The 26,355-nt window shown below is 37.8% G+C and overlaps 1 protein-coding gene across 4 annotated transcripts in view; it reads left to right on the forward strand.

Annotated features, from left to right (window-relative positions):
• Positions 1-276: 276 nt before the first annotated feature.
• The window catches only part of ATF2 (activating transcription factor 2), a 48,307-nt gene continuing 22,228 nt past the window's right edge, over positions 277-26,355 (forward strand). For 2 of the 4 annotated variants that reach the window (XR_010068915.1, XM_063318150.1), the window contains exons 1-8: positions 280-490; positions 10,445-10,514; positions 14,139-14,235; positions 16,307-16,425; positions 16,829-16,957; positions 18,035-18,213; positions 19,209-19,323; positions 22,059-22,145. Coding sequence is in view for 3 of the 4 variants with exons in the window: in XM_063318150.1 (XP_063174220.1) it covers positions 10,467-10,514; positions 14,139-14,235; positions 16,307-16,425; positions 16,829-16,957; positions 18,035-18,213; positions 19,209-19,323; positions 22,059-22,145 (774 nt within the window). In the remaining variant the exon portion in view is untranslated. Of the gene's footprint in view, positions 491-10,444; positions 10,515-14,138; positions 14,236-16,306; positions 16,426-16,626; positions 16,675-16,828; positions 16,958-18,034; positions 18,214-19,208; positions 19,324-22,058; positions 22,146-26,355 lie in introns of those variants that run through there. The other 2 variants (XM_063318152.1, XM_063318153.1) reach the window with 2 other exon arrangements.

A 26,355-nucleotide genomic window follows, 5' to 3' on the forward strand; every position in this document is an offset into this window, starting at 1 on the left:
CTGAGACTACTGGTGCGCGGTGATCTTCGCTCCAGGCTATTTACACTCCTGCGTGCATTTAGAACCTCTGCCCTGCCCTGCCCTGCCCTGCCCCATAAGCACTTCGGAGCGCCAGGTTCGCGACAAAACATCTCTCTCTTCCTCCCCACGCAGCGCGAGGAGGAGGAGCGCGGGAAGGAAGACAAGGCAGCTTCCGGCCACCCAGGCACCGGTGGAATGGCAGCAGCCCCGCCTTCGCGGAGTGCACAATCACGTGGCCTCTCTCCTGCGGCTGTACGTGCGTTGTCCTCCTCCGTTCCGTTTGTGCTCCTGCCGGTCCGTCTCCGCGGCACGTGACCCCATTTTCTCCTGACCCCCTGAAGGGGGGAGGAGGAAAGGAGGGGAAAGAGAGAAAGAAACCGATATGTCACGGAGTTCCCGCGAGATGTGACGGGAGCCGGTGGGGGAAGACCCGGGCTTTAATGTACGGCTCGGCCGGCGGTCGTGAGGGGTGAGTTGGTTGTGCGCGCGCGGCGGACTGGTTTTGTTTTAATGGAGGCGGAGAGGAAGGCCGTGCCTCGCCTTGACGTGTAGGTTAGGATAACGGCTCGGGGTGTGGCTCTAGCCTTAGCCGGGCGTAGGCTGGGGGAAGAGCCGGGCCCTGGTGGCTGAGGATAGGAGAGGGAACCTGGGGAACTGTAACATGGCGCCTCCGCTCCGTGTTTTTTTCTCTTTCGACCCGTCTCTTGCTCTCGGCAACCGGTGTTGACCGCCCCCAGCGCCAGCCTGGCTTCTCCTTTCGCTCCCTTTCACCGTTGTCCTTGGCCTGGACTCCTCCGTCTCATCCTGTTTCCCCCGGAGTCCAGGAGGCAAGAAGGGGGCTGGAGCCATGGAGGGCCCGAGCCGCCTTCTCTCGTTTTAGCGTTGGCTGTGCAGAGAGGGACATAATCGGATCCTGTAGTAAGGGTGCCTTCGGACCTTCCCTCCCCTGCGACCCTGATGGAGGAGGCCTGAAAGCGTTAGCTTGGATGCTCAAGTGTCGCTTTTGAAGAGTAATGGGCACATCTCTTCCCCACCCTGTTTCCGGCAAGGAAAGAGATACAGACAGTTTGAGTTGAAATCAAGAACAAAATAAAACCAGCGCGGCTCTAGTTTAGGGCCAGAAGGCTTTCCTTGTTTCAACTGCTGAAGGAGGTGTGACAGTGAAGAGGTTATTGATGCAGTTAGGAATTTGATCTGATCAGATTTTATTGGTTCCTGGGAACTGCCATCCATGACCATTTTGGGTTGTAGGAAGTATTGGATACCTGGCTTCAGCAGAGGCATCTGCCTAAATCTTTTTTTGAAATGCGTATCAGATCTTACCCAAGCTCTTTACATATAGTTTTAGCACTTTTTAAAAACAGGTGTCAGTCCTAGGTTCTAAACATAGGTTTAGGATGCCTTTGAGAGACCAATAGTTCTATGCTGCACAGAGGGTGGGTTTTAACTGGGCAAGTGAGCAGTGTTTTGCCAACTGTGTGTTGCTAGTTCAGTCACTGTTGGGTGCATTACAGATTTCTACTCTCAGCTGCCCAAGAATTTTATACAACCATTTCCCCCCATTTTTACTACTATTGCTTTTGAGGATTCACAGATAAGCACACCAACACCCAGGACCAGTATTGTGGGGCTACCTTTGAAAATTATTAGGAAGCTGCAACTGGTGCAGAATGCAGCAGTTCACTTGCTGATGATTGAGACTTGTCATAATCAAGTCATTTCATTCATCAGGCAGCACCAGTCAGGGTAATTTAAGATTCTAAAAGCTGTTTGAACTAACTCCACTTTGACTGTCTTCTGAAACAGAGCCAGAGTAGCCACCAATCTGATTTCCATGGGGGAGGCTATTCCATACAATAGAGGCTATCACCAAAAAACATCTTCTCCTGGCTGCCACTGAACTCACATTTCATAGAGTGGGAGCCTATTCCCAACCATGATGAGTGTGCTGGCAGGCCAGATTTACCTGGGGAATGCAAGTATCTAGGAGCCAAGCAATTAAGGGCCTTAAAAGTCAAGACCATTGCCTTGTACCCAGAAGCCTACTGGCAATCAATGCTGTGCTCACAGTATAAGGAACTAAAAAATAATAAATCTGTGGATCCCTTGGCTGTTTGTGCAGTGCCCTGCAGGTACATTTGTTGTTGGGGGAGGGGGGCATTTTGCCTACTTCATTTCTGCTTTGGCAGCACTAGGTGCCATGGTAATGACTGGTATCACACATGGGCGAATCATAATAGCATGCCCTCCGTGGCCATCCCTTGGCTCTTCCAGGTGGTTTTAGCTACAGTACAAAGTTACAACTGAACTCCTTGAACACTCACTGCTTGTATTGTCCTACCATTCCATTGCAGCAGTAGCTGAGAGTGGAGTTTACTCTTCCCACTGTTATTTCCTAGCCAGGCTATTTTTTAACATGGGTTTAGCAGGGTTTCAGATAAACATGAGATCCATGTTCAGAAATAGCCCAGCAGACTGGAAACAAGCACAGAAGATGGGCTGTAATGAGCATTGAGAGAGCTATGTCCTGTTTTACTTTTTGCACCCCTTAGCGCTTACCACTTACTAGAACAATTGACAGGTAGCTAAATCCACTATGCTGAGCATCTTAATAATGATGGAGTCAGGTGGCCTATAAATCTAATAAATCTGTTTAGATTTCCCCCTCTCCACAGTAAGAATTTTTTTCCTGCTGGAAGGTGATGCTGAGTGAGAGAAGAAACAAAGCCAGAGGAGTTTACCAATCGCTTTCTTTAACTTGGCCTGTAATAACTCAGTTTGGACAGCACCATTCTCTAGCCTTGTTCCTGTAGGAAAATAAGGATCAGCAATGAGGGCAGCACACTTTATGTGGTTTGCCTTTCTGCTAACTGAAAGACTGATGGGTAGTGCTTTTAATTTGGCCATGTGGAAGAGGCCTAAATTTCAGATGGGTAATGTTTGAATTGGAAGTAAATGCACTCTTTAAAGTTATGCTTCATAGAGTACTCATAGCAGAAGGTGAAGAATCTGTCTGCTTGATTATTTACCTATAAAGAATAAGTTTATATATGCTTGTGAAATTTATCTCTCCACAGTCATGTCAAGTTTTAAAACACTGGCAACTTAGTCTGAACTGCTAAATCAAGATGTTCAGTGCATGGATTATTACAGTATATTCCATTATCTCGTTACCATGGTTTGTTCATTCACTATTTTAGAAGGATTATAGGTAGTCCTCAGGTTACGACAGCAATTGGGACCGTGATTGCTGTCACTAAGGGATGCGGTCATAAAGCACAATGTCACATGACCACATTGCTTCGTGATGGCAATCCAGCCAGTCCAGGTTGCTGTCGTAACCCCAAGATGCGTGGGTCGTTAAGCGGGAGGCAGTGGGAGCCCCAGGTAAGGAGTGCGGTGGGTGTGGGAGGCCTGGCACAAGCCACACACGAGTTGGGAGAGGGGGTGCTGTGGTGCAGTGCAAGTGCAGGGAGGCTGAGGGAAGGAGGACATGGCACAGTGGGCAGGAAGGTGGGAGGACTTACCAGAGTGACTTGCAACCTTCCCTGCCAGCTTCCCCATTGACCTTGCTTACTGGCAGGGAAGGTTGCAAATGGTGATCACATGACCACGGGATGCTGCAATCATCATAAGTGCGAGCTGGTTGCCAAGCACCTGAATCACAATCATGTGACCGCAAGGGTGCTGTGATGGCTAGAACTTTGAGGACTAGTCATAAATACCACTAGTTCAGTGCTGTTGCAACTTTGAACAGTCGCTGAACAAGTGTTTAGTAAGCAAGGACTACCTGTATGTATTTTACTAAGTTACTATCATGATACTTTTCTGTCAAGATGTATTGTAGTTCTTGTCATCTTTATTGTTCTTTATAAAAATTAGCTAACTCTTCATCTTATTTCAAATAATTTCTAAAGCCTACGTTCTTGAGTACTTTCTGAATCTTTGTAAACTAAGATTGCCAAATCAAGAAAAGAGATTTTGATGTGTTCTTTTGAAGTGATGTACAGGTAGTACTTGCTTAACAACTGCCCTGTTTAGTGACTGTTCAAAGTTACGACAGCGCTGAAAAAGTAACTTCGGTCTTATGACTGTCGCAGCATCCCAAGTCAGAAGATCACCATTTGTGTGCTTCACAGCCAGCTTCTGACAAGCAGAGTCAATGGAGAAGCCTGCAGTAAAATCTCAAGTTGTGGTCATGTGATGTCTCACTTAATGACCGTGTCGCTTAGCAATGGAATTGCTAGTCCAGTTGTGAACTACCTGTAGTTTAAAATACTCACTTTATAAAGAACTTTACAAACTTTACTCTCAACTTTATTCTGCACACACGATTTCAAAATACTGAAATACATTCAACCAGTTCAGTTTGGTTTTCAATTTTTCTGTTAAAAGAAATTTGAGTTGGTCCCTATTAACTTGGTCCTATTGATATATATGGCCATAGGATTATGGGTTGAAACTTTGGAAATGGACTAGTTTTCTTGGGAGTTGTGTAAAATTAGCATGATATCTTCCCTCCATACATACTTACCAAAACCTTCTTTAGATATTCCATAATTGTTGAATGTCTTTATGTTGTAAATAGGCTAATTCATGAGACACCATATATTTGGCAGAATATCGAGTTTCTCAAGTTGGAGTTGTTGCCCCAAACATAATGAAAATGTATGTGCTCTAGAGTCCTGAACCAAGCATATATTAATGCATTTACTTCTCTCTTTAAAGAAGAAATAAAATGTTCTTCTCATCATGTCAGAAAAGCTTGTTTCCAGACTGTGGATATTATAATACACTCTCCAGGTTATATGTCATGTGACTGAATAAAAGTTTCTGTTTGTGTTCATTTGTAAAACAAATACGTAAGCTGGACCAATTAGGGTGTGATAGATGAAAAGGTTCAGACAGGGATAAAATAGAAACAAATCTCCTAACTTTCTCTGAGTTCAGGAAGTTTGAAGCCAGAAACTTAAGCATTTAATACTAGTAAAAGCTTGCTAATATATTTAGCTGTTGTAGAAACTGATAAAATTTAATGGAATCAAACTAGGTAAACATGTAATCTGCTTAACAAACATGTTGTAAAAAATGGCTTGCTGTTTAATGCAGAATGTATTAAGAAGAACTACAAATTTGATGAAAACAAAAGAAAATACAGGATGGGGACAAAATACCATTCTTCCTCCTATCTGTTAATCAGTTACTTTGTCATGAACTTTTAGGATTGTTCTGCAAATGCACTGAACTGTTGTTACTGTAGATAGTGCCTATAAAGCTATAGAATATATGAAGAACACGATATCAAACTGTTTCTAATAGTTCACAAGACAGTCAAGGTCTAGTTAAGGCTGTGATTAATGGATTACATTTCTTTTTGCAAAACAGTCTCCTGTATGTTGAAAATTGTCTTGATGGTGAATGCAGAAAAATCATTCTATTTTTTTAATGTTGAAATAGTATTATACATTTTTCTACAGTGAACTTTAATCAAATATGGCAGAAATATGTGTCAATAATTCAAGCTAGCTATATAAACAAAATAGAATCTTATGGGTGTGAATACTGTGATGGCACAAGTTAATTCTGTTTGAATAGAGCTTTGCTAAATAGACAAGTATGCACGAAGTTCCAACATATTTATGACTAGGAATTTCAGCATTGTGCTAGTATTAGTATTTAATATACTGTGGGTTTTCACAATCTGAAAATAATTTTTAGATTTAAAGTCTGAAATTATATGATTTGTTTAGCCTTGAAAAGGGATTGATGAAAAAAATCAGAGTTACTGTACAATGTCTTGTTTTCAGAATGTGTTCCTTAACTTGGAGAATTTCAGGACTTCCTAAAATTAGAAGATTGTTAATGATGAGCAATATTAGAAATAATTGCTAAAAAGCGCTAGAAAGTTTTTGGGAATGTGCAAGAGTTCTCAGCAAACAAATGGAAAGGTACAGTGTTTGGAAACAACTGAACTGCAATTTCAAATTTTTCAGTTGTTTGCTGCATTTATTGCATCAGTGGGTGGCAATACTTTAATGTGTACTATTGGACCAAAAAGAAGAATCTGTAGAAGGTGATGTCTTTTAAGTTATTGTTATGCCTTGTCTTGAGACATAAACTTCTTCAGTAAGAAGAGCAAGAGGTACGTTTTCATTAACAAACAAAAACGTATATATAGTCTGTTGCTGAGGAGCATAAAAAATATTTTTTTAGATTTCCAGGATTTTGTGTCTGAATCCAACTGTACCATTAATTTGATGGAAAGACTAGTAATGTGGGATTCTTTTCCCTTGTGTAGTTTAATTATTTTATCTATGGTGGAAGCAGAAAACAACTAAATTTATGTTGGGAGTAGTAAGTTTCATTTCTGATGCTGGCTGTCTTCAGGCCAGAAGCATTCTCAGCTATGCTGGTGGACGGCTCTGGACAGAGAAAAGAAATTGTGACTTTGTGGGTTCTTGATTTTTTTGGCAGCTTAATGATACCACTGATTATATTTTATTAGGCTTTGAAAGGTAGAGTTGAGTGAAACAATGTTGTGGCAATTCTGTTCATGTCTGCAAATCTGGTTCCAGAGAATAATTTTGAGAGATTTCTGCTTGATCCTGAGGTATCTTGGCTGTGGAGTCCCATAAAATTTCCCCTTATCCTCCATGCCTTTTTGATATCAATAGGAAAGTGCTAAGTGAAATCATTTAGAAGTTTGGAGTTGGATTTCTTTTGTCATTTGAAACAATAGCTAGGCTATTGTCTGAAAGTAGTAGTTGACTGGATGAAAGCTAATAAATTCTAAAAATTAGAGGCACTGTGGATATTCTTCAGCTACTTATAGATGGGATTGCAGTTTTTCTTTAATAAGTTGGCAGGGTGGCAGGGGGTGGCGGAGTTCAGGTGTGCTCAGTAGCTCAGAGGGCATGAAACCAATTATGGTTGGTTCATAAACTGGCATTTCTAGACATTTTCATTTAGCTGCATTTTGATCAATGTTGTAATAATGCAATTGGATTACAGCATCTTTTTATTCTTAAGGGCCTCACGTAATGGTACCATGCTGGGAAGGAGAAATTCATACACTGATTGTCCCCATACCATCTTGGTGTACAAGGATCCAGATTTTTCTTCCTTATGTATAATGTCCACCTGAGCAATACTGTTCGGTGGACTGGGGTGCAGTTTTGATGGGAATTATTCTTACACATTGCTCACCCTGCTATTTGTGTGTGGGGTGGGGTAGAACTTGAAGCAACTTAAACACAAGTGCTACCTACATGGAAGGCCTACTTGAATTGCCCATATCTGGATTTCTGTAGTATGTTTTATGTGGAGTTTATTTATATATTTCATATTTCATCACCAGCCATCTCACTAAGAGTGACTCTGGGTAGTTTACAATAAAATTAAAATAACTACAGATTAAAATACAATAAAAACAAAATTCTTCATAAAAATATAAATATAAATTATAAAATCCAAGATGACGAATCCAAAGATCTTACTTTAAATACATATAATTCCCTGGGGTCTCTTCAAGGCGCTAACCACCCCCACGATTGATTACCCCCCTTCCCGCCCCAAGCGAGATGGCAGAGCCAGGTCTTCACTCCCTTTTGAAAGTCCAGGAGAGTGGGGGCCTCCCTCACCTCTGCGGGCAACATATTCCACAGGGTGGGGTCCATGGCAGGGAAGACTCTTTTCCTGGACCCCGCCAATTGACAACCTCTCACGAATGGGGTCTGTAACATGCCCTGTCTGCCTGACTGGGTGGGACAGGTTGATGTAATGGGGGTGAGAGTTGCCACTGAAAACTTCCATTTAGTTCAGTTTGTCTAGTTAGCTTAATTGGAGTCATATATCAGTTATAAGGGTTTGGTCTTGTCCAACTACAGCTTTGGTTTGGTTTCAAATCATAGCATATGTTAATATAATTTTGGAAAGAAAGACAATAGCTAAAGATATAAATGTGATGCTGAACTATATTCCTAAAATATGGAATTTAGCATTACACGAAGAACTTTGACTCTACCAAGTCTGAGTAAAAAGGATAATTGTACATAAATGGAAATAAACTTATCTTCCCACAGTGAAGGAAAGGATTCAGAGTATGAGTCTGTTATCTGTTTTTTAAATGTTTTTATGTTTTAAAAATGAGAATAGGAAGCAATAGGTCTAGATTAAATTATACAAACATATCCATCAACATGTGATTAAAAAAAGAGAAGAAAAACCATGAAAATTAATTAAAAATCCAAACTTGTTAAACATAGGTGGGAAGACAGATGAACTTCTTTTGGCCCTGGAGCTATTGCTTTCAACGGAGACTGCACTTGCTCAAAAACCTGTGCTGTAGCTGAGCCTTTAACAATCTTGAGTTAACACAATTTTCTCTGCGAGGGCTATATTCTGTATCTTAGCCTACCAAAGAGTCTTAGACAAACTTGAAGAATCTTCCCAACATCTGGCTACAGACTATCACACAGCCAGCAACAAAAAGGATAAACCTAGTTAGCGATAAATGCTTCAAGCTTAACTATGTGAAAAATCGTATTTTGTAGTAACATCTTGCCATGGACTAAGTTCTTAGATGAGGCACTTCTATGAGTTTCATCAGTTAATGGAGTATATTGTTCATGTATAAAAACAAGAGTCTTTCCTGTGGTAGTATCCCTATTTTGGAACAGCTTTTCAAAAGTTAATGTATATAGATACTAAAATATTTTCCTTAACAGTCAAAATATTTGCTGATGCGCTTTAAATGGATTGTATTGCCTTATTTCTGCTTGGTGTTATTATATCTTACCTTTTTTGCTAAATGAAAGTAGGTTGTGCTGAATTTCTCATCTTGTAGTCTGTCACTGAATACTTTTTTGGAATCCATTAGAATCAAGAATTAGTTAGAACATTTTAAAATAAAATTTAAACTTATTTTAAAAGCCTCTCAATTGTATTCATTAAGGTAAAGATTTAGTCTACTGATTGTCAGACTTAATCATAATAAACCTGTTCTGGTAGAGAAAAAATGGTTCAAGACCAATATGATATAATTAAAGTTTCCACTGACAGATTTTCTGGTAATATTTTATACATTCCTTATTTTCATTGTTAAGTTTAAGAACCTCTGGATTAGTGGTAAGTATCTAATCCACTTTCAGTTCATCTTTCCGTCAAGCTTTATAACCTTCCATAGCAATTAGTTTCCAGTACTGTTAAACACCACTTAGTAATGTGTTTGTTTATATATTAGGCTTTTACATTGCTCCTATCACAGCTGATTCTGAGCAGCTTACACACCTGAGCATAGTAATGGAAGTAAAAATACGAATAACAGAAAATTACCACAATCATATGCTACAAGCACCAAGGAACAAATGTAAACACTTACTCTGCAGCAAACTCCTCAGATCCCAGAGGGTTGCGGTAAAGGCCAGTTCTTGACCACCTTCTGAAAGGTGAAGAGATTCCAGCCAAATCTGACCTCCAGGGAATGCTGTTCCTGAAAAGGGAGAATGGTGATTGAGAAGACATGGGTTGAAGCCCCTGCAGATGACACTTCTAAGAGTAGAGTTCCAAAAAGAGCCATCTGTTCAAGAACATAATGAACTGGCAGGAACCACTTTGAGTAGGAAATTGCAAAGATGCTCAGGTTCTGGACCATGTAGAGCTTTAAAGTTGACAACCAGCACCTTGAATTGCCTCAGAAGCAAACTGGTATCCAGTGAACTGGTAAAGCAGCAGTGTTACATGTGCAAACGGACTAGTGCCCATAAACGCAAGCTACCGCATTGTGGACCAGCTGAAGTTTCTCGGTAGCCTTCAAAGGCAGTCCCATGCCCACATTCCACACTGCAGTAGTCCAAATAAGTTATCAAGATATGAGTGGTTGTGAGCAAGATTTCCTTATCTAGGGAAAGCCATACTGTAGTTGGTACACAAAATGAAGCTGTGAAAGGCCCTCCTAGGTACAGCTGCCATCTGTTGTCCAGGGACTCCCAGATTACAAACTAACTCTTCATGGGAAAATGCAACCCATCCAAAATCAGAAATGGAATATCTCTGGCATCAGAGATCTTTCATGCTCAGTAAATTATTTACCTTACCGTTTTGGCACATATGTGTGGAATCTATCAAAGGGAGATACATTGATACATTTATGTTTTGTTTAACTAATAAAGCATAGTTTCTGTACTTCATAAAAATGTTTCCTAACTTGAGAGGTAATGGTGTATTCGAGTTTCAGTTCCACTTCGGACAAATATTAATGCCCCAGATTATTTGGGGGTTTTTTCTCATGTGATTTTAGAAATATGGTTTCAAAACTTTTAGTATGAACATTGAAATAATTGTTCTTTTGAGGCTTTGTCATAAATCAGTACAAGATAAATAGTTGACATAATCTTAACTAAATATGTTTGCTATTCCAATGTAGGTAACACAAGGACCTGTAGAATATGAGTGATGACAAACCCTTTTTATGTACTGCCCCTGGATGTGGACAGGTAATATATGTATTTTAGACCTGTTTATCTAAGTCAACAGAAAAACATTTCTTACGTCAGAAGTGGTTTATATCTGATCCTAACAGCATCTGTCTCATTCTTTAAGCAAGAAGCAATTGTCCCAGTCTAATCATGCACTTCTCCTTGCTGCACATTCACCTGCTGGTTCTTGGACTGGAATGAGCTGCAGGTTTAGCCTCCCTAGCTTTCAGACACGTTATGAGTCTTAGTACTGCTATACTCAACAGCAGTCTAAGGCCAGAAGTGGAATTGCATGGAGACTCAGTCCAAGTTTGTTTATCTGTTTATTTATTAATTGTAATTGTTCCTGGTCAACAGGTAATTTAGGAGTAGAAGGTTAGATACATCAGAAAAAACATTAAAAATTACTTTTGTTAACAGAATCGTTTTATTTTTAGAGTTGTTGTATAGTCAGAAATCAGTATTATTAGATTGTTTACTTTAATTTTGAAAGATGTTCAGTAGTCATGATGAATCATGTGGAGGAAAAAAAGAAATACTTTGAAGCTTCTTTTAATATAAAGTATCTTTTAATGCTTCACCAGTATGGAGTGGTGTTTTCAATTGTTTGAAGTCATGATTTCACTGTTCCTGTATTACTGAATATGTATAGAACATTTTTACAATATGCTTGAGGAACTCATTTTGCAGCACATGTGTGTTTCTGAAAGGGAGTGGCTTTCTTGTAGAATTATTTTGAATATAATAATCATAAATAATAAATGGGCCTAAGCAAGATGATGGCCTTGGAATAGGGTTAAAAACTCACTCATTCAGTACAAAGAAAATAAAGATTTCTGTCAGTGGGCCACCTGTTTGATTAAGTGGTGTTCATCTAATTGTGGAAAGAGCTGTATTTCTGCTAGGGTTCAGATGTATGGTTTTGGTAATATTTTTGGATAGTTAGTATTATCATCTGAAAGCCTAAGTAGCTTCTGGAGCTCAGAATGCCTTATCATCCTGGGCTGATAACACCAACTTCGACCTTGCCTGGAGAAGAATAGCCTGGCAACGTTATTCATGCTCATATCATTCCAGGTGAGATTATGGATTATGTATGTGAGTCTGCCTTTGAAAATAGTCCAGAAAGTTTGATTTAAAGTAGGGCAGCTAGGCACTTACCTGAGAGTAGCTGATACAACCACATTATGACAGAGCTTTGTTATCTGCTTTGCCTATCAGTCCATTTCTGGGCCCAGTTCAGAAAATAGATAGCAGTAACCTGTAATTCCTAAATGACTTAAGGTCAGGCTATCGGAAGGAATATCTCCTTCTGTGATTACTTATCAAGATACTCTTTCCACAGAGATACTAGCCTGATGCCCACATTGTAGTCTTTTTGGTGCCAGGTGAAGATCTTTTTTTTTTTTTTTGCTTTAAAAATATTTTTAAATGTTTGTATTATGTTGGTTTTCATGTTTTAATACTTGTATAATGTTTTATAATTTATTTTATGTTTTAATTGATGGTATACCACCCAGAAAACATCTGATGTGGGTAGTATAAAAGCACAGTAAATAGTAAGAGGGTGGGGAGGTGAAAAAATCAGTAGTATACTTTATTGATTAGTCAGTTGACCATATCAAAGCATAGGCATCAGCCACAGTAAGATACACTAAAACAAAACAAAGTGAGATACAATAAAATGAGATAAAATAGGCTACAGTATGATAAAATAGATAAAATAAGGTAAGATAAAGTAATTCAGAATGGTCTAACTTCTTTCTGATACCCTGAAGTAATCTAAGAAAATGCAATTCTTAAAGCAGTTTTTCAACTGAATTCTGTGATCTGTTTTCTTTTGGGTTCTACATTTATAAATGTGACTTAATTATAGACAGCTAAATTGTAGCTATATTATTTAATGGACTAATATATCTAGAAATATTACATATGATATGGAAAATGGAATATTCCAGTTTTATACGCCTGCCCTTTTTTACCAGATGTTTCAATTATTGCTGAACTCATCTAAAGCCAAAATCTCAGGCTAGAAACTGGGAGACCCTGAGTTCTAGTTCTGCCTTAGGCACAAAGCCAACTGGGTAACCTTGGGCCAGTCACTCCCTCCCAGCCCTAGGAAGGAGGCAAGGGCAAACCACTTCTGAAAAACTGTGCCAAGAAAACTGCAGGGACTGGTCCAGGCAGTTTCCAAGAATCAGACACAATTGAACAGACCCCCCCCCCCAAAAATATACTACAGTGTTACTTTATTTTAATCAAAAGCTCCTAATTGAGATAAAGATTCAAAATCCTCCAAGCAGTCAACTTTCTCATCAAAACTAGCAAGAGGCTTTGTCAGGTAATCACAGTTGGCACCCCTCCTGGATATGTTGGACTCCCAGTAGCTCTAGCCAAGATAGTCAGTGGTAGTGGTTTTGAGAGCTCTGATATCTGGTAATATCTGACGGGTAGCAAGTTGCCTTCCCTAACATTATATAGTATTAAATGAGTTGTTGACAGCCAGTGTACTCTGTTACACTTTGAGTTTGAAGAATGTGGTAGCAGTGATCCTTTGTGAACAACTGGGCAGAAAGCTGTCTCCCTTTCAAAAATTATACAGGTTGGTGGTAAGATCAGAGAATACTATCCAATGTCATAGAAAGAAACATGGAAGATTATATAGGAATCTTAGGATGGATATTCAGAAATAGTCATGGCCCATTAGACCTATGGGACCACAGCAAAATAATAATCTAATAGCCCAGGAGCTTTTAACTGATACATTCAGTGGTTTTAAATGAAGGAGACTAAATACTGATGTGTGATCTGTAACATATTTATCAAATTTTCATTTTGAATAATCTCAAATTCATATTCTAATAAATGCCAGTATGTGCTGAGAAGCATATCCACCATCCAGAGGACTATGTATATGCATATTAATATACACTAGAATGTGTGTTAAGCTTGTCTTTACAATTTGAACTTGGAAAAAAAATTCAACCTCTTTTAAAACAGTCTGATATGGAAAAGAAACTGGGGGATTTGGCACAAAAGAAATGATCTATTCCTTGTAATTTCCATTTAATTGCGCCCAGCAATTACTGAATATTTTTTTTTAAATGACAGGTTCCATTGGATAGAATCTGGTGGCAAAGTTGTATCATTGAAAGCAGAGCACTAAAGTAATAGGGGAATTTTGTATATATGTCCTCACTCTATTGTGAAAATTTCCTGATTTTCTGGAACAGAACTAGAGGGTTCATGGGATGGTGGCAGAATGAAGAGGGGAAAGAAGTCTTAAAGAATAAGGGAATTCTGCCTGTTGTAAGGCTGTCATATTGTAATTTATTATAGTGGTTAAAACTCTGAAATTACTGTGTGTCAAAATTTGTATTTAAGTGGAAAATGTCATTAAAAGTAATATGTGTCACTTGGTGCTTATGATGATGCTACTTAAATATTCGGGAGAATGGTCAATAAAAAACCAAATGAATTTGAAAGTATCTAATTGTAGCAACCTTTTATTTTTTTTAAAAAAAACCCATCAGCCTTTTCATTGCAAATGGTTTTTAACCCATTGTGAAAATGATTCCCAGTGTTTAGTCATTTTGGTCAAAATTCAAATTTATAACTATATTTTAAAACTTCTTGTCACAGCGTTTTACCAACGAGGATCATTTGGCTGTCCATAAACATAAACATGAGATGACACTGAAATTTGGCCCAGCTCGTAATGACAGTGTCATTGTAGCTGGTTAGTATATATTTTATTAATCCATGTCTTGGAATGTGCCCAGATTTTGTGTATTTTCTGTATGTGCTTGAGATCCTGTTAGAATTTATTTTACAAATAAAATGAGGTTACATCATGTGTTGTCTTTTTCCTTAACATTGATTGATAAATTAATAAAATTAGTCTACTATCTTTATGTGCTTCAGCATCATGGTAATGACCAGCTATCTAATGACATACAGCTTCACAAAATTGTTGTAAGAAATAACATCTAACAATTAGATGTAGTTACAGAGAATGCATATCTGCATGATACATTTTTACCAAAGTCATATATACATGTTGTTATAACTTTTTATAGTTTCTTATGTTTTCAATTATCTTAATTATGTCTTACAAAATTAAAAAGAAGTTTTAATTGATCAAATGGGCTCTTGTTTAATCTCTCTATATCTTTGATAGTCTTTTCCCTTATGGTAATATATTATTTTAAAACTTTCTTGTTTGTTCTTGAAGAATAAGGTTTATAGAAAAAATTAAGAAGGGTCGGAAAGGCAATCTTAACGTAATGCAGTAAAACAGAATTAGATTTCTTTTAAAAAAATTATTTTGTAATCAGAATGTTGCTCACATTTTAGGATGATGCATTGACTACATTCACACATTGCACTAAGCCAGAATATGGTTTGTTTGGGTTTGGATTGTTGTGTTGTATGATTCCAGCCATTGTGATTTGTAAATCATGGTTAATGTATGGCTCACTGTAATGTGTGATCCAGGCCATGGAGTTATTAAGGTGTTCGGAAATTATTATCTATTTGTATAATTCAATACAAATGTATTTGTACTGATTCAAATGTATTTTATGCCATTGTACTACAGTATATGGAATACATGGAATTGTATGTAATGTTCATCTTCTAAAGGTAGCTTTACTAAACAAGTACATAAATCCTGTATGAAAGGTAGACCATAGCTTCCACAGCAAAATCATTTAGTAATGTTGCCATATAAATACTGTGTGAATCGTTTTCTTCTTTTGCCCTTATGAAGATGTCTAATTTTTTATGATTGCATAAACTACCAATGAAGTACTAACATGATTCCCCTAAACATGTTATCCTCCTGTCACTGAGTCTCAGTCATTATATTACAGCTGTCAGAGATGAGATTCAAAGGGCAAAATGAGATTTGGAGCGTGTGTAGGGACATATATCTTGGGAACATTTTTAACACCTTTGTTTTTTGGGGGCTTGTGTGCTGCCCTTTGCAGCTGATGTGCAGTTTGGAGAATGATACATTTTAAGGTATCCTGATGGGTGCCCAGCGACCCTCTGACTCATATTTTGCTCTTCGAATCCAGATCTCTGCATAATCCCATGTTATACTGCATTATAATTAACACAAAATTAATTGTAGATTAGCGTATTTCTATTTTGCAATGGTAGTGGAACTTAGAATTTGTACTCACGTTTTTTTTTAAGTTGCTATCGTTCTCTCACTTTTTAAAAATAAGTTCTTTTTGAATGAAGAGAAACTCTTCCTTAGTAATAAGTAAAAGGTTGTTTTTCTTAACCCCTAACTTTTTCACTTTAACCATTCAATCATAATTTCTAAGAGGAAATGGTTATTTTCAGATGTTCTTTAATTTTCTGATACGTTGAATAAGCAAATACTTCATTCTGTGTTACGATAAAATAACATGATTTTGAGATTTCAGTTTGCTTCTGCTAAAACCCATGAGCAAAGTAATGGATAAAGCATATCTTCAGCTACAACAAACATTTTATGAAGTATCCCTATTCTTCTCTACATAGGGTATCCTGAACTCCTAGAAATCAAATGTTTATATTGTCTTCTATTTTTAAAGTCCCTTTAACTATGATGCTTGAATTTTCAATTATTAAAACAATAATAAGGTGACATTAACAACAGGTTGTTCAACTTTGCTCTTACTGCACTCTTGTTAGGACACATTCATTTTAAAGTGCTTGTGATGTTAATTATATTGGTCTTGATTTGCAAATGTGTATGGCAGTAAACATGCCATTATATTAGAGGGTGAAACGATATATTTCTCTTTTAATCTCAGATCAAACTCCAACGCCAACTCGATTTTTGAAGAATTGTGAAGAAGTGGGTTTATTTAATGAGCTAGCAAGTCCTTTTGAAAATGAATTCAAAAAAGCTTCTGAAGATGATATTAAAAAAGTATGTAAAAGTAGATTAAAACCATGTTACTTTATAGAGTAGTGATTACCTGAATTCTGTTTGCAGCTATAAATTTTGCATTAACAAAATGAGGAAGAGCATCAAAATGTTATTTTAATTCAATATTACTTTGCTTGAAAAAAGAAATAAAAGCTCCTAACAGGTTTTTTGTATTGGTACATTTTATTTACATACGGACAGTGGTGTTTTTCCTAAGATTGAACTTCAAGGATATCACTTTACAAAAAGGTAATATTAGCAATAGACATCTTCTTTCTTGCTGGGCTAACTGAAGAAATTGTATTTTTGGCTAGTACATTGGCGTTATTGTGAATTGCCTGCTCTTTGAAGAGATATTTATAATTTGCAGGTTTTAATTTTTTTTCTCCATTAATTCTTACAGATGCCTCTAGATTTATCACCTCTTGCAACTCCAATTATAAGAAATAAAATTGAAGAGCCTTCAGTGGTTGAAACAACTCACCAGGATAGTCCCTTACCTCATCCAGAGTCTACAACCAGTGACGAGAAGGTCAGTGACTTTTTATACGTCAGATGTATGTTATTTATATGGATACTACCACTAAATGTAAGATATTTCTCAGATCATAAATATTTCTGATAAACTGCCTGTCTACACATCTGCATATACAGCAAATTAAATCTGAATCAAATAAATCTAAATCTAAATATTAAATTAAAATTAAAATTAAAAACTAAAATTTTAAATGTTAAATTTCTGATTGACTGAAATGCAGCTTTATTACTCTGTATAGTTATTAAAGGACAGTATGGCAGAATGTTTGTTATGAAAACACTTCTTCCTTCATTCTGTCTATGAACAAAGGTTATACAATTTTTCCTACTATGTATCTCAAATGTAATTAGGGAAACCTATCCATATCAAGAATCCATACCAGTATTACACATTCACGTTATGATAGAGTCTGCTGTAGAGAAACTTACACAAGTATGAGAAAAGGAGGCAATTTGATAAAGTCTCAAACATTCATAACAACATCCTTACAGAATAATGTCTTAGCCTGTAGTCCTGACCAGAGTATCTGTGCTAGGGGTGGGTGACCTATTTTGGGAGATGAAAGTCACATTTATTTAGATGTCATGTGTTGGGGAGTTCATTGGCATTGGCAGTGATGGGTGAGGCTGAAGCAAGTCATGACCAGAACAAAAGTGAGCTGATTGACCCATTTACTCACTTTCTGGAATTCCTCTTTTTTTCTCATACCCTTTTTTCTTTCATAACCTCTGATACATTTTCTTCCTTTCTCTCTCTCTTTTCTCACAGCAGACTGCTGGGGAAGGGACAGATCATTCTTGCCAGGGGTCTGAACTGATCAGTTGTGAAGAACTTTTGAAATTAGGCTGAGGGTTGCATGAAATCGGGCCAAGGGTTGCATGTGCCCCTAGGAGGTTGCCTATTCCAGATCCATGTGGTAGTTCTTAATGTAAGAAATGGTAGTAAGCTGCAGCTAAAAGAATTCTATGGATTTAACGTTTTTGAGAAAAAATTAAATATAATTAAGGAATTCTAATTATCTTTGATTCTAATGAGGCATGGGAAATTGACAAGCTTTCATGTTTCTTGCAGGAAGTGTGTCTGCAACAAACTGCCCAGCCTACTTCCACAATTGTGCGCCCAGCTTCTTTGCAGGTTCCTAATGTGTTGCTTGCAAGTTCTGACTCAAGTGTCATTATTCAGCAAGCCATACCTTCACCAACTTCTAGCACTGTCATAACACAAGCTCCATCTTCCAATAGGCCAATAGTGTGAGTAATATTAAAACGTTCTTATCTCTTGTAAATATATTATCACATCTGCTGGTATTTATAGTTTTCTTATTTAAAGCTTCAAAGAGTTTAATAAAATGGCCAGGACTAGTAGGGGTTTTGTAAAATTTGAAAAAGAAATGCAGATTTTCTAATAAAAACGGTCAGTCTTATTTAGTTTTGTGCTTTATATATAGACTAAAGGGGGAAAATGATAGAAACTAGTGTTAGTTTGTCTTATAAGTCATAAGATCTCTGGCTTAGCTCCAGAGTTCCCGTCCTAAAATACTTTTGCTGAAAGGAAGGCAGTGAATTCATTGATTCCTCCATTTGTTATGTGCTCTCTGGAAACTTGGTGAGTTAGTTCTACTTTGGTGCTAAGGAACACATGAAAAAGAGGAATTCATTAAAATTTCCTTCTTCCTGTACTGGTTCTTGGTCATTTTGGCAAACAGAAGGAATAATTCAGGTTGCAGAACTTCATACCTGGATCCAATTTTCTTCTGCTGCTGCTTCTTGTAATGACATTCCAGGACCAAAAGGTCCCAGTAACCCCACAATCTAGAAAACCATCAGATAATGTTACAACATTCCATAAACTATTTCTAGCTTATGGCCAGTAGCGGTGATCCCCAAACAAATGCCGCAGTGATGAAATAGTGAAACCAATAGGATGAATAGGATCCAATTTTATCTCTGAATCTTTCTTTTAAACCAAGCATTTCAGTAATTTCTGTAATTGGATAGGATTGTTGCAAAGATTCATAAAATAAAAATAAAATTTATCTGTGATCAGAGATTTAAAAAATCCAAGATACAATTTGTTTGGTGGCAGAAAAGAGCATCAGAATTACAAATTAAAATTAGAGTTAATCGGACATTGGAGATAACAGTAGAAAACGTTTCAGCACCCTAGATTTTTTCTAAGACTATTGAAATTTGCAATATACTTTCTACCATAAGTGCTATAACATTATTTTTCTTTCTTTTCTTAGACCGGTGCCAGGTCCTTTCCCCCTTTTGTTGCATCTTCCTAATGGACAAACCATGCCCGTTGCTATTCCTGCTTCAATCACAAATTCTAATGTGCATGTACCAACTGCAGTTCCAGTAAGTCTGTTGTATGGTGTAACACCTTCCTTCAGAGTTTGGACAAGTCCATCTCCCCAAATCGTAATGCTGGGAACATATGTGTCTCTGGTGAAGTCAGTAGGGATGATGGAAGAGGAGCATATAATTATACTGTACTAATAGTGGGAAACTGAAATTGTATCTAAACCAGGATCCTGTGGAGAAAAAAGCTGAAGGACATTCCTCAGTAGGAGCAAGGGGGAGAATCTTCATATAAACTAATTTTGGGAAGAAGGGATGAAGCACGTCTACTCTAACTATCTCCCAAACATAGATTATCAAAAGAATTAGAGACATCCCTAATTTATACCCTGTTTTTTGGCAGAAATTAGTTTTCCCTATTTCATTTCCTTACTATCATTGTGATCAAGGTAGTAACTGATAAATTTGGAGGGCTGGTACAGACTTTATCAAGAATAATTCCTATTAAGTTTATCTTATGTGTGTGAATTTTTAAAAGTGGTGAACATACTTTATCTCTATTCGTGTAAAGCCATTGATAAAACTCCCCGTGATACTTTGCTTAGTAGAAGACTAGATAATAATGTCACTATGTAGATTCAGAGCTTATTAGAAAATGGTATTTAAAATGCACTTATTAGAGGTTTATCAAAGGGAAGATTTCAAATAGGATTGTAGCATTCTGACTCAACTTGTTATTTTTCAACATTTTAAATAATTCTGTATATATTTGATCATAGCCAAAGGCCTGGAAGCATGTTTATTTATGATGTTTATGAAGGAGAGAAGAGGATCATTATTAAATTTGTGAATGATACAAAACTCAGAAGAATACCTGATACCTCAGAAGTCATGAATAAATGTTAAAAGTAGCAGCCCAAATTATTTTGTATTAGGCAAAGGACAGGATGTGTTTGATAGCATAATTCATGCTAGGTGAAGGCCAGTTGCATAGGGGAGGACAAAGATTCATCATGGCTGCCCCAGGGAGTAGGCCTGGACCTTAAGTTATAGGAGGTTAAATTTCAGTTAACCAATAAGAGTGTGCAAACAGTTCAACCAAGAAGGGCTTCCCCATATTGAAGGTGTTAAACCAAAGTCTAGATAGGTCAGCCATCTGTTGGGAAGACTGGATTTTTTATACTGAAGTGTGGATTGGACTAGATGGACTGTGAGTTCTAGTCCGCCTTTAGTCATGAAAGCCCAACCCACCTCGCGTTGTTGTTGTTGTGTTGTAGGGAAAATAGGAGGCAGGAGCATTTTGCAGAAGCATTTTGTAGATTGCCTTGAGTTGTACAAAATAAAAGGTGGGATGTAAATCCAATAATAGTAATAAAAGTAGTCATAGTAATAGTAAATCAGTAGTAAATAAGAATTTGGCAGATAAAAGCCTGGGTGAATAAGCTCCTGTATTATGGTAAAGCTGACCTAACAAAACAGCAACTGAAGCACTGTTTTTCAGTGCTGGGCTTGGCCCTTTGGAAGGACCTCCCATTGGATACAAGTAGTCCTTGAGTTACAACTGCAATTGGGACTGGAATTGCCATCACTAAGCAATGCAGTTGTAAAATGCAACATCATGTGACTGCATTGCTTAGCAACAGCAATCCAAGCAGTCCTGGTTGTCATAACTCCAGATGTGTGGGTTGTTAAGTGGGAAGCAGAGGGAACCCCAGGTAAAGACTGCGGTGGTGCTGCAGGAAGTGAGAGGCCCAGCACAGGCTGTGCAGGACTTGAGGGGGGGGGGGTTTGCTGCAGTGCAACACAAGCTCAGGAAGGCCAGGGAAAGAGGGCACAGGACGCATGCAAGCACAGGGAGGCTGGGGAAAGAGGGCATGGGGTCCATGCATGTGTGCGAATGCAGGAAGGCTGGGGAAAGGGGGTACAGGGTGTATGTGAGTGCAGGGAGGCCAGGGAAAGAGGATGTGAGGTGAGTTTGTATGTGTAAGTTCAGGGACGCCAAGGAAAAAGGGTGCGGGGTGTGTGCAAGCAAAGGAAGGAAAGAGGGCATGATGCATGTGAGCAAAGAAAGGCCAGGGGTGGGGGAGAGTTACCTGAGCAATTTGCCATCTTCCCTGCTGGCTTCCCCATTGACTTTGCTCATGGGAAGCCGTCAGGGAAGGTTGCAAACGGTGATCACATGACCTTGAGACACTGCAACCAGTCGTAAGTGTGAGCTGGTTGCCAAGTGCTCAAATTTTGTTCACGTGACCACAAGGGCCCTGCAGCAACTGGAACTTTGAGGTCCCTTCAGTGCTTTTATAACTTAAACGGTTGCTGAATGAATGGTCGTAACTCAAGGACTACCTGTATTCGTCTGCTCCCACATTGTCTGCCTTCTGGAAAATGCTGAAGAGGAGCTTTTCCGGAGGTTGTTTGGGCTGTATCTATTTAACTCTTACGTTTTCTATACCTTATTGTATTTTTGTAATCTTGTTAGCCACCACGAGTCTTGTGAAGACATCAGCACACACATTTGATTAATAAACATGTTTGGAAAGGTTATTTCCCAAATAGGCTGCCGCTCTTGGTAGGTGTTCTTCCTGGATACCCTCTACCTAATGTCAGCAGACAGGGTTATTTAAGTGAAGACCTGAGTCCAATCTTAATAATCTCATTGAGGTAGAGCAGCATTGCAGGTATAGTTATGGTAAGGGGATGTTCCTTCTTTTGTTCACATGGGTAGAAAATCCTAATTGCTTATGAAGTAGAATTCGTTTTTATTTGGTCTTAACTCGGACTCTCTTGGGCAGCTTGTCAGACCTGTCACCGTGGTGCCTAGTATCCCAGGAATTCCAGGACCCTCATCTCCACAACCTGTGCAGTCAGAGGCAAAATTGGTATGTATGCCATCATTTTCCCCAGACACAGAATTGTATGTGAGCACTAATAATCAGTGCGAAACTGATTATTTATGTTCTGATTTGAAGTCTTTTTGTACTTCCTGATTCTTAGGAGGTTACTATTCAAATCTTTATCAGCAGGTCTGTTTTCACTTCCAGTGAAATTAGAGTTCTGAGTGAGTCTTTATGTTGTGTAGATCTTTTTAAGTTTCAGAAAAAAAAAAAAACATTTAAAACGGACCACTAACTTGAATCTTAGTGGTACTTGGCAGCCTTTAATACAGCCTTATAAAACATTATATGCTGGTGAACATTGTTATTTATACTTATAAACTGATCTGAAACTAAGGCAACAGTTATTTCCATATATAAAAAGGAAGAAGAGCAATCTAATTAGTTGCCATCTTACTCATTTATTATCATGCAGCTCCCTCCGCACTTAACTAAGCCTGTGGCCTGATTAACTGAAATGAACAGTGCAGCATTAGTTTCATGTGATGCATGGTACATCACTGCATTATTTTATCACACTTAGCCAAGGGACCTAGTCAGTAATTACTGGATCAGAGAGTTCTTTTTGAGAAATTACATTCTGTGATACGAGTCTTTCATCCTATGACCACAAAAGTGTGTGGGTGGTTATCCATGCTAAGTACTGTTACTCAACCTACAGAAAAATTGGACATTAAATATTGAAATGTTAATATTTTAAAACTTTCTACAGCAAACAGTAGGAGCAACAAATTAAACCCACTGTGAAATCTGCATAAACTGAGCAAAAAAATAAATACCCCTCTGGCTTTCAGCTTCTTCCTAATAACCTTCTGAGCTTGTCTACAGAGCTCATAGTTTCCACATTTGACAGTCTGGAAGCTCAGTAGCATTGCAGCACTGTCTAACGTACATGGGTAGTCCACAATTTTGCATTTGGCAATCTGAGTAAAACAGGAAGTACTACCCAGAGTCACTTTGGCTTCAGCAGGGTACAAATGTAAAAATAAACAAACAAGCACACCCAGAACACATATGGACAACAGTGTTACATTACAATCCATAAATGCTAAGCATAAAGTGACCTACAAGTTATTTATTATTTACTTGATTCTCCTTCACATCTGCTTCCCATCTACTAATTTCAGCCAGGGGCAGAAGAGAGAACCTCTATTTGCTGCTTTATTAGCTAATGCATTCTCCAAGTCCCCATAGGTAGAAGTTTAAAAAAAACAAACAGTAGCAGGGCATTGAAACACATGAATAGCACATAGAATGAATTGACCTATTGACACCCCAAGCTGAATTGGCACCCGAAGCTGTGGGGTGTTTTGTCCAAGCATAGAATACTGAAACAAGCTTAAATTATTTTCCACATCTTTTGTTGCTGGAAGCATGAAAACTGGATCAAAATTTACATGTTTAAACATAATATTACATTGTAATTTATATCTTTCAGAGAACATTAATATAACATCAAAACCCCTGGTAGAATTAGTAATTTTATCAACTACAGTTGCTGAAAAAGTTGCTAGTTTAAAAATTAAAATTACAGTTGAGGCAAGTGTTCAGTTACTGTACATGTTTCTGATTTAGCAGTTCATTGTTGTGAGTTCGTTTACTTTCTTGTTACTTGTTTTTAGTGTAGAAAGTGTTAATTCTTATCTATTTTTGTTAGTGTACTTTGGTGAGTGACTGCAATAAATTCAAATTCAACTCAAATAATTCCATGACCAGCTCAACATTTGTGTAACTTGAGGTAAAATATATTGTAGTTTCTGTTTTTTTTCTCAGCTGCATGAATATATATAATTGAAACATAAGTGCCTGCTAGGTCAGTGTTGTGTGTGCACAGATGCATTCAGGAAATTGATAAACATGGACTGGAGGGCAATACACTTTCTTCACTGTTGCTCCCTAGTAGTTGGTATTTAAGGCATTCTGAATCATCAAGATTTGTAGTCATTGATAGCCCAATTCTCCTTTTACAACTATTGAAATTAGTGGCCGTCATAACCCTTGATGGCATTGAATTCCATAGTTTGTATGTTTTGTAAATGCGAACGGCAGAACAACTGATTCCTTTCCTTAACTTCAATGTTCTTTATTACTTGTAGAGATTGAATGAACTGATCATTTGATTATGATATCTCATAATCGGCAGGTGTTACATTTGGAAATGATCAAAGTGGATGGGAATCATGCAAAATTCAATGGTAGCTACAGTATATAATTTCAGAGTAGCCAATATGGCTATAGTTAGTAGCCTTCTCTACTTAAAAAAAATTAAATTATTTGTGAGAAAAAAAGTATTAAAATGTACTTTCGAAGTTATATATTCAAACCTTTGTTAGTTGAATTATTAATTTCCCACAGTTCATAAATTAATTATTTAATTGTAGTCTTTAATTGACTTTTTTGTGTGTATAATGATAAACAATTACAGTTCTCTGGTCGTTGTAGCCAAATCAACATAGGCCACACACAAGAGGAAAGATAATCAGCAGGTTTGAGAGTACATACGCAAATGTATATTAAAAAATGCTAAGAGTGAAGGAGATGGATGTTAAAAACAGAGTTGTGAAGTTTAAACGGATTTATAGCCTATAGAATATTAGACAGTGGGAAGCAGGGGAAGAGGCAGGAGAAGAGAATATCTTGATCAGGAGCACTGTTTGCCAGGACATATAGCTCCTATAATAGTAGCAATAATACAATAGCAGGCCTGTTCTCTTATGTAGCAGGCCTGTAATTACACAACAAACAAATAGCAGAGAGGACATCAGTATGCTTCTAGATCCTGCCTGATTTGAAGAAGTAACACCCCCCTCCCAAGAAACTTAGGAGAGAATAACATTCAAATGGGGCTAAAGGAACTTAAAATAGCATATTGAGGACTAAGTTTCTAAGTAAGCTCAATATGCCATGTTTCTAACATGGAATAAATGCTTGTCAATATGTGTGCGTCTATGATTTATTATAATCATCACTCATAGGTTTATCCAGGTATATGAAAACATACAGTGATTGTTTCCTGACAGAGTACTACAACGCAAATGGTTTTTAAACCTGGTAGTCCAAAGATAACATAACTGGCTGGCTTCCTTGTTAAAATGATATCATTCCCCCTTCTTTCTCACTAAGCTGCCCTTGAGAAGAGTAAATACTCACTAGTGACTGAACATGGTAACTTGTGATTACTCCAGCTATACTTAGTCAAAACAAAACAGGGTGTTGAATCATTATTTGCTTCAGCATTATTTGCTTCTGGTTTCTTCACCAGAATTTCATGAATTTGGAGGTTTATTATTGTACATGAAGGCATCTGTAAGGTCTGTAAATAATGAGTTGAATTGCAAATCTCCCTGAATCCAGCCCTTTTATTACATGTTCAGGCATCAATTTTGGCCAAGAGTGTTGTTGCCCAGCTGTGATGCCAACTACATCTGGTTCTGCTATGATCAGACTTCAACATTAACATACAGGCATTAATTAGGGCTGTGCAAATGATTTGGAAGTATGAGTCTCACTACATGGTTGCTTTAAGACCCTTTGTTAGTGGGTTCTGCTGTCAACATTTCCAAAGTAAAGTGGCTGGACTTCAGTGGCAATTCCAGCACAAGTGTCTTCAGTGAAGAAGACTGGGAAAGGCCTTGAACTGAACCTTTCACAGATTTGGCTTCATAAAAGCTTCACATAATGTACATGGTGAAAAACTAGTACTAGTTGCCACTTACTTTTCAAATACAAAAAAGTGTTCTTGTTTCTGAACAGTTTATAATCTCATTATAGAAGATAACCCCTATTATTATACAAAGTTATCCAGGTCTTAAAATGTATAACTGAGGCCCCTTTAAGGATGCTTTCTGTTTATCAGTGTCCATGGAAGAGGACCTTCTCCTGCATCATTCCCAAAATTGAGACCCTACTTTGCTTCCCATTTTCTCCAGTTTAAGGAAATAAGGCACATTTTATCAGTGAACACCTCTGAACAATTTTGAAAATATTGAAAATCATATAAATATAACCTTTAATACAATTATTTCTATGGAGGGAGGACCCACGAAGGCAAAAGTGCCTCGGATCCACAAAGTCATAACACATCCCTGCCTTGAACAAATTTGAAGGCAAAAGCAGTACATCCAGGCCAAAACCTAGCACCAAAGGTTCCAAAAAGGAAGTCTGTTTGAAATGGCCTTGTGTGATATGTCAACTA

The sequence above is a fragment of the Candoia aspera genome, chromosome 1 (genome assembly GCF_035149785.1).
Source record: "Candoia aspera isolate rCanAsp1 chromosome 1, rCanAsp1.hap2, whole genome shotgun sequence".
Lineage (NCBI taxonomy): Eukaryota > Metazoa > Chordata > Lepidosauria > Squamata > Boidae > Candoia > Candoia aspera.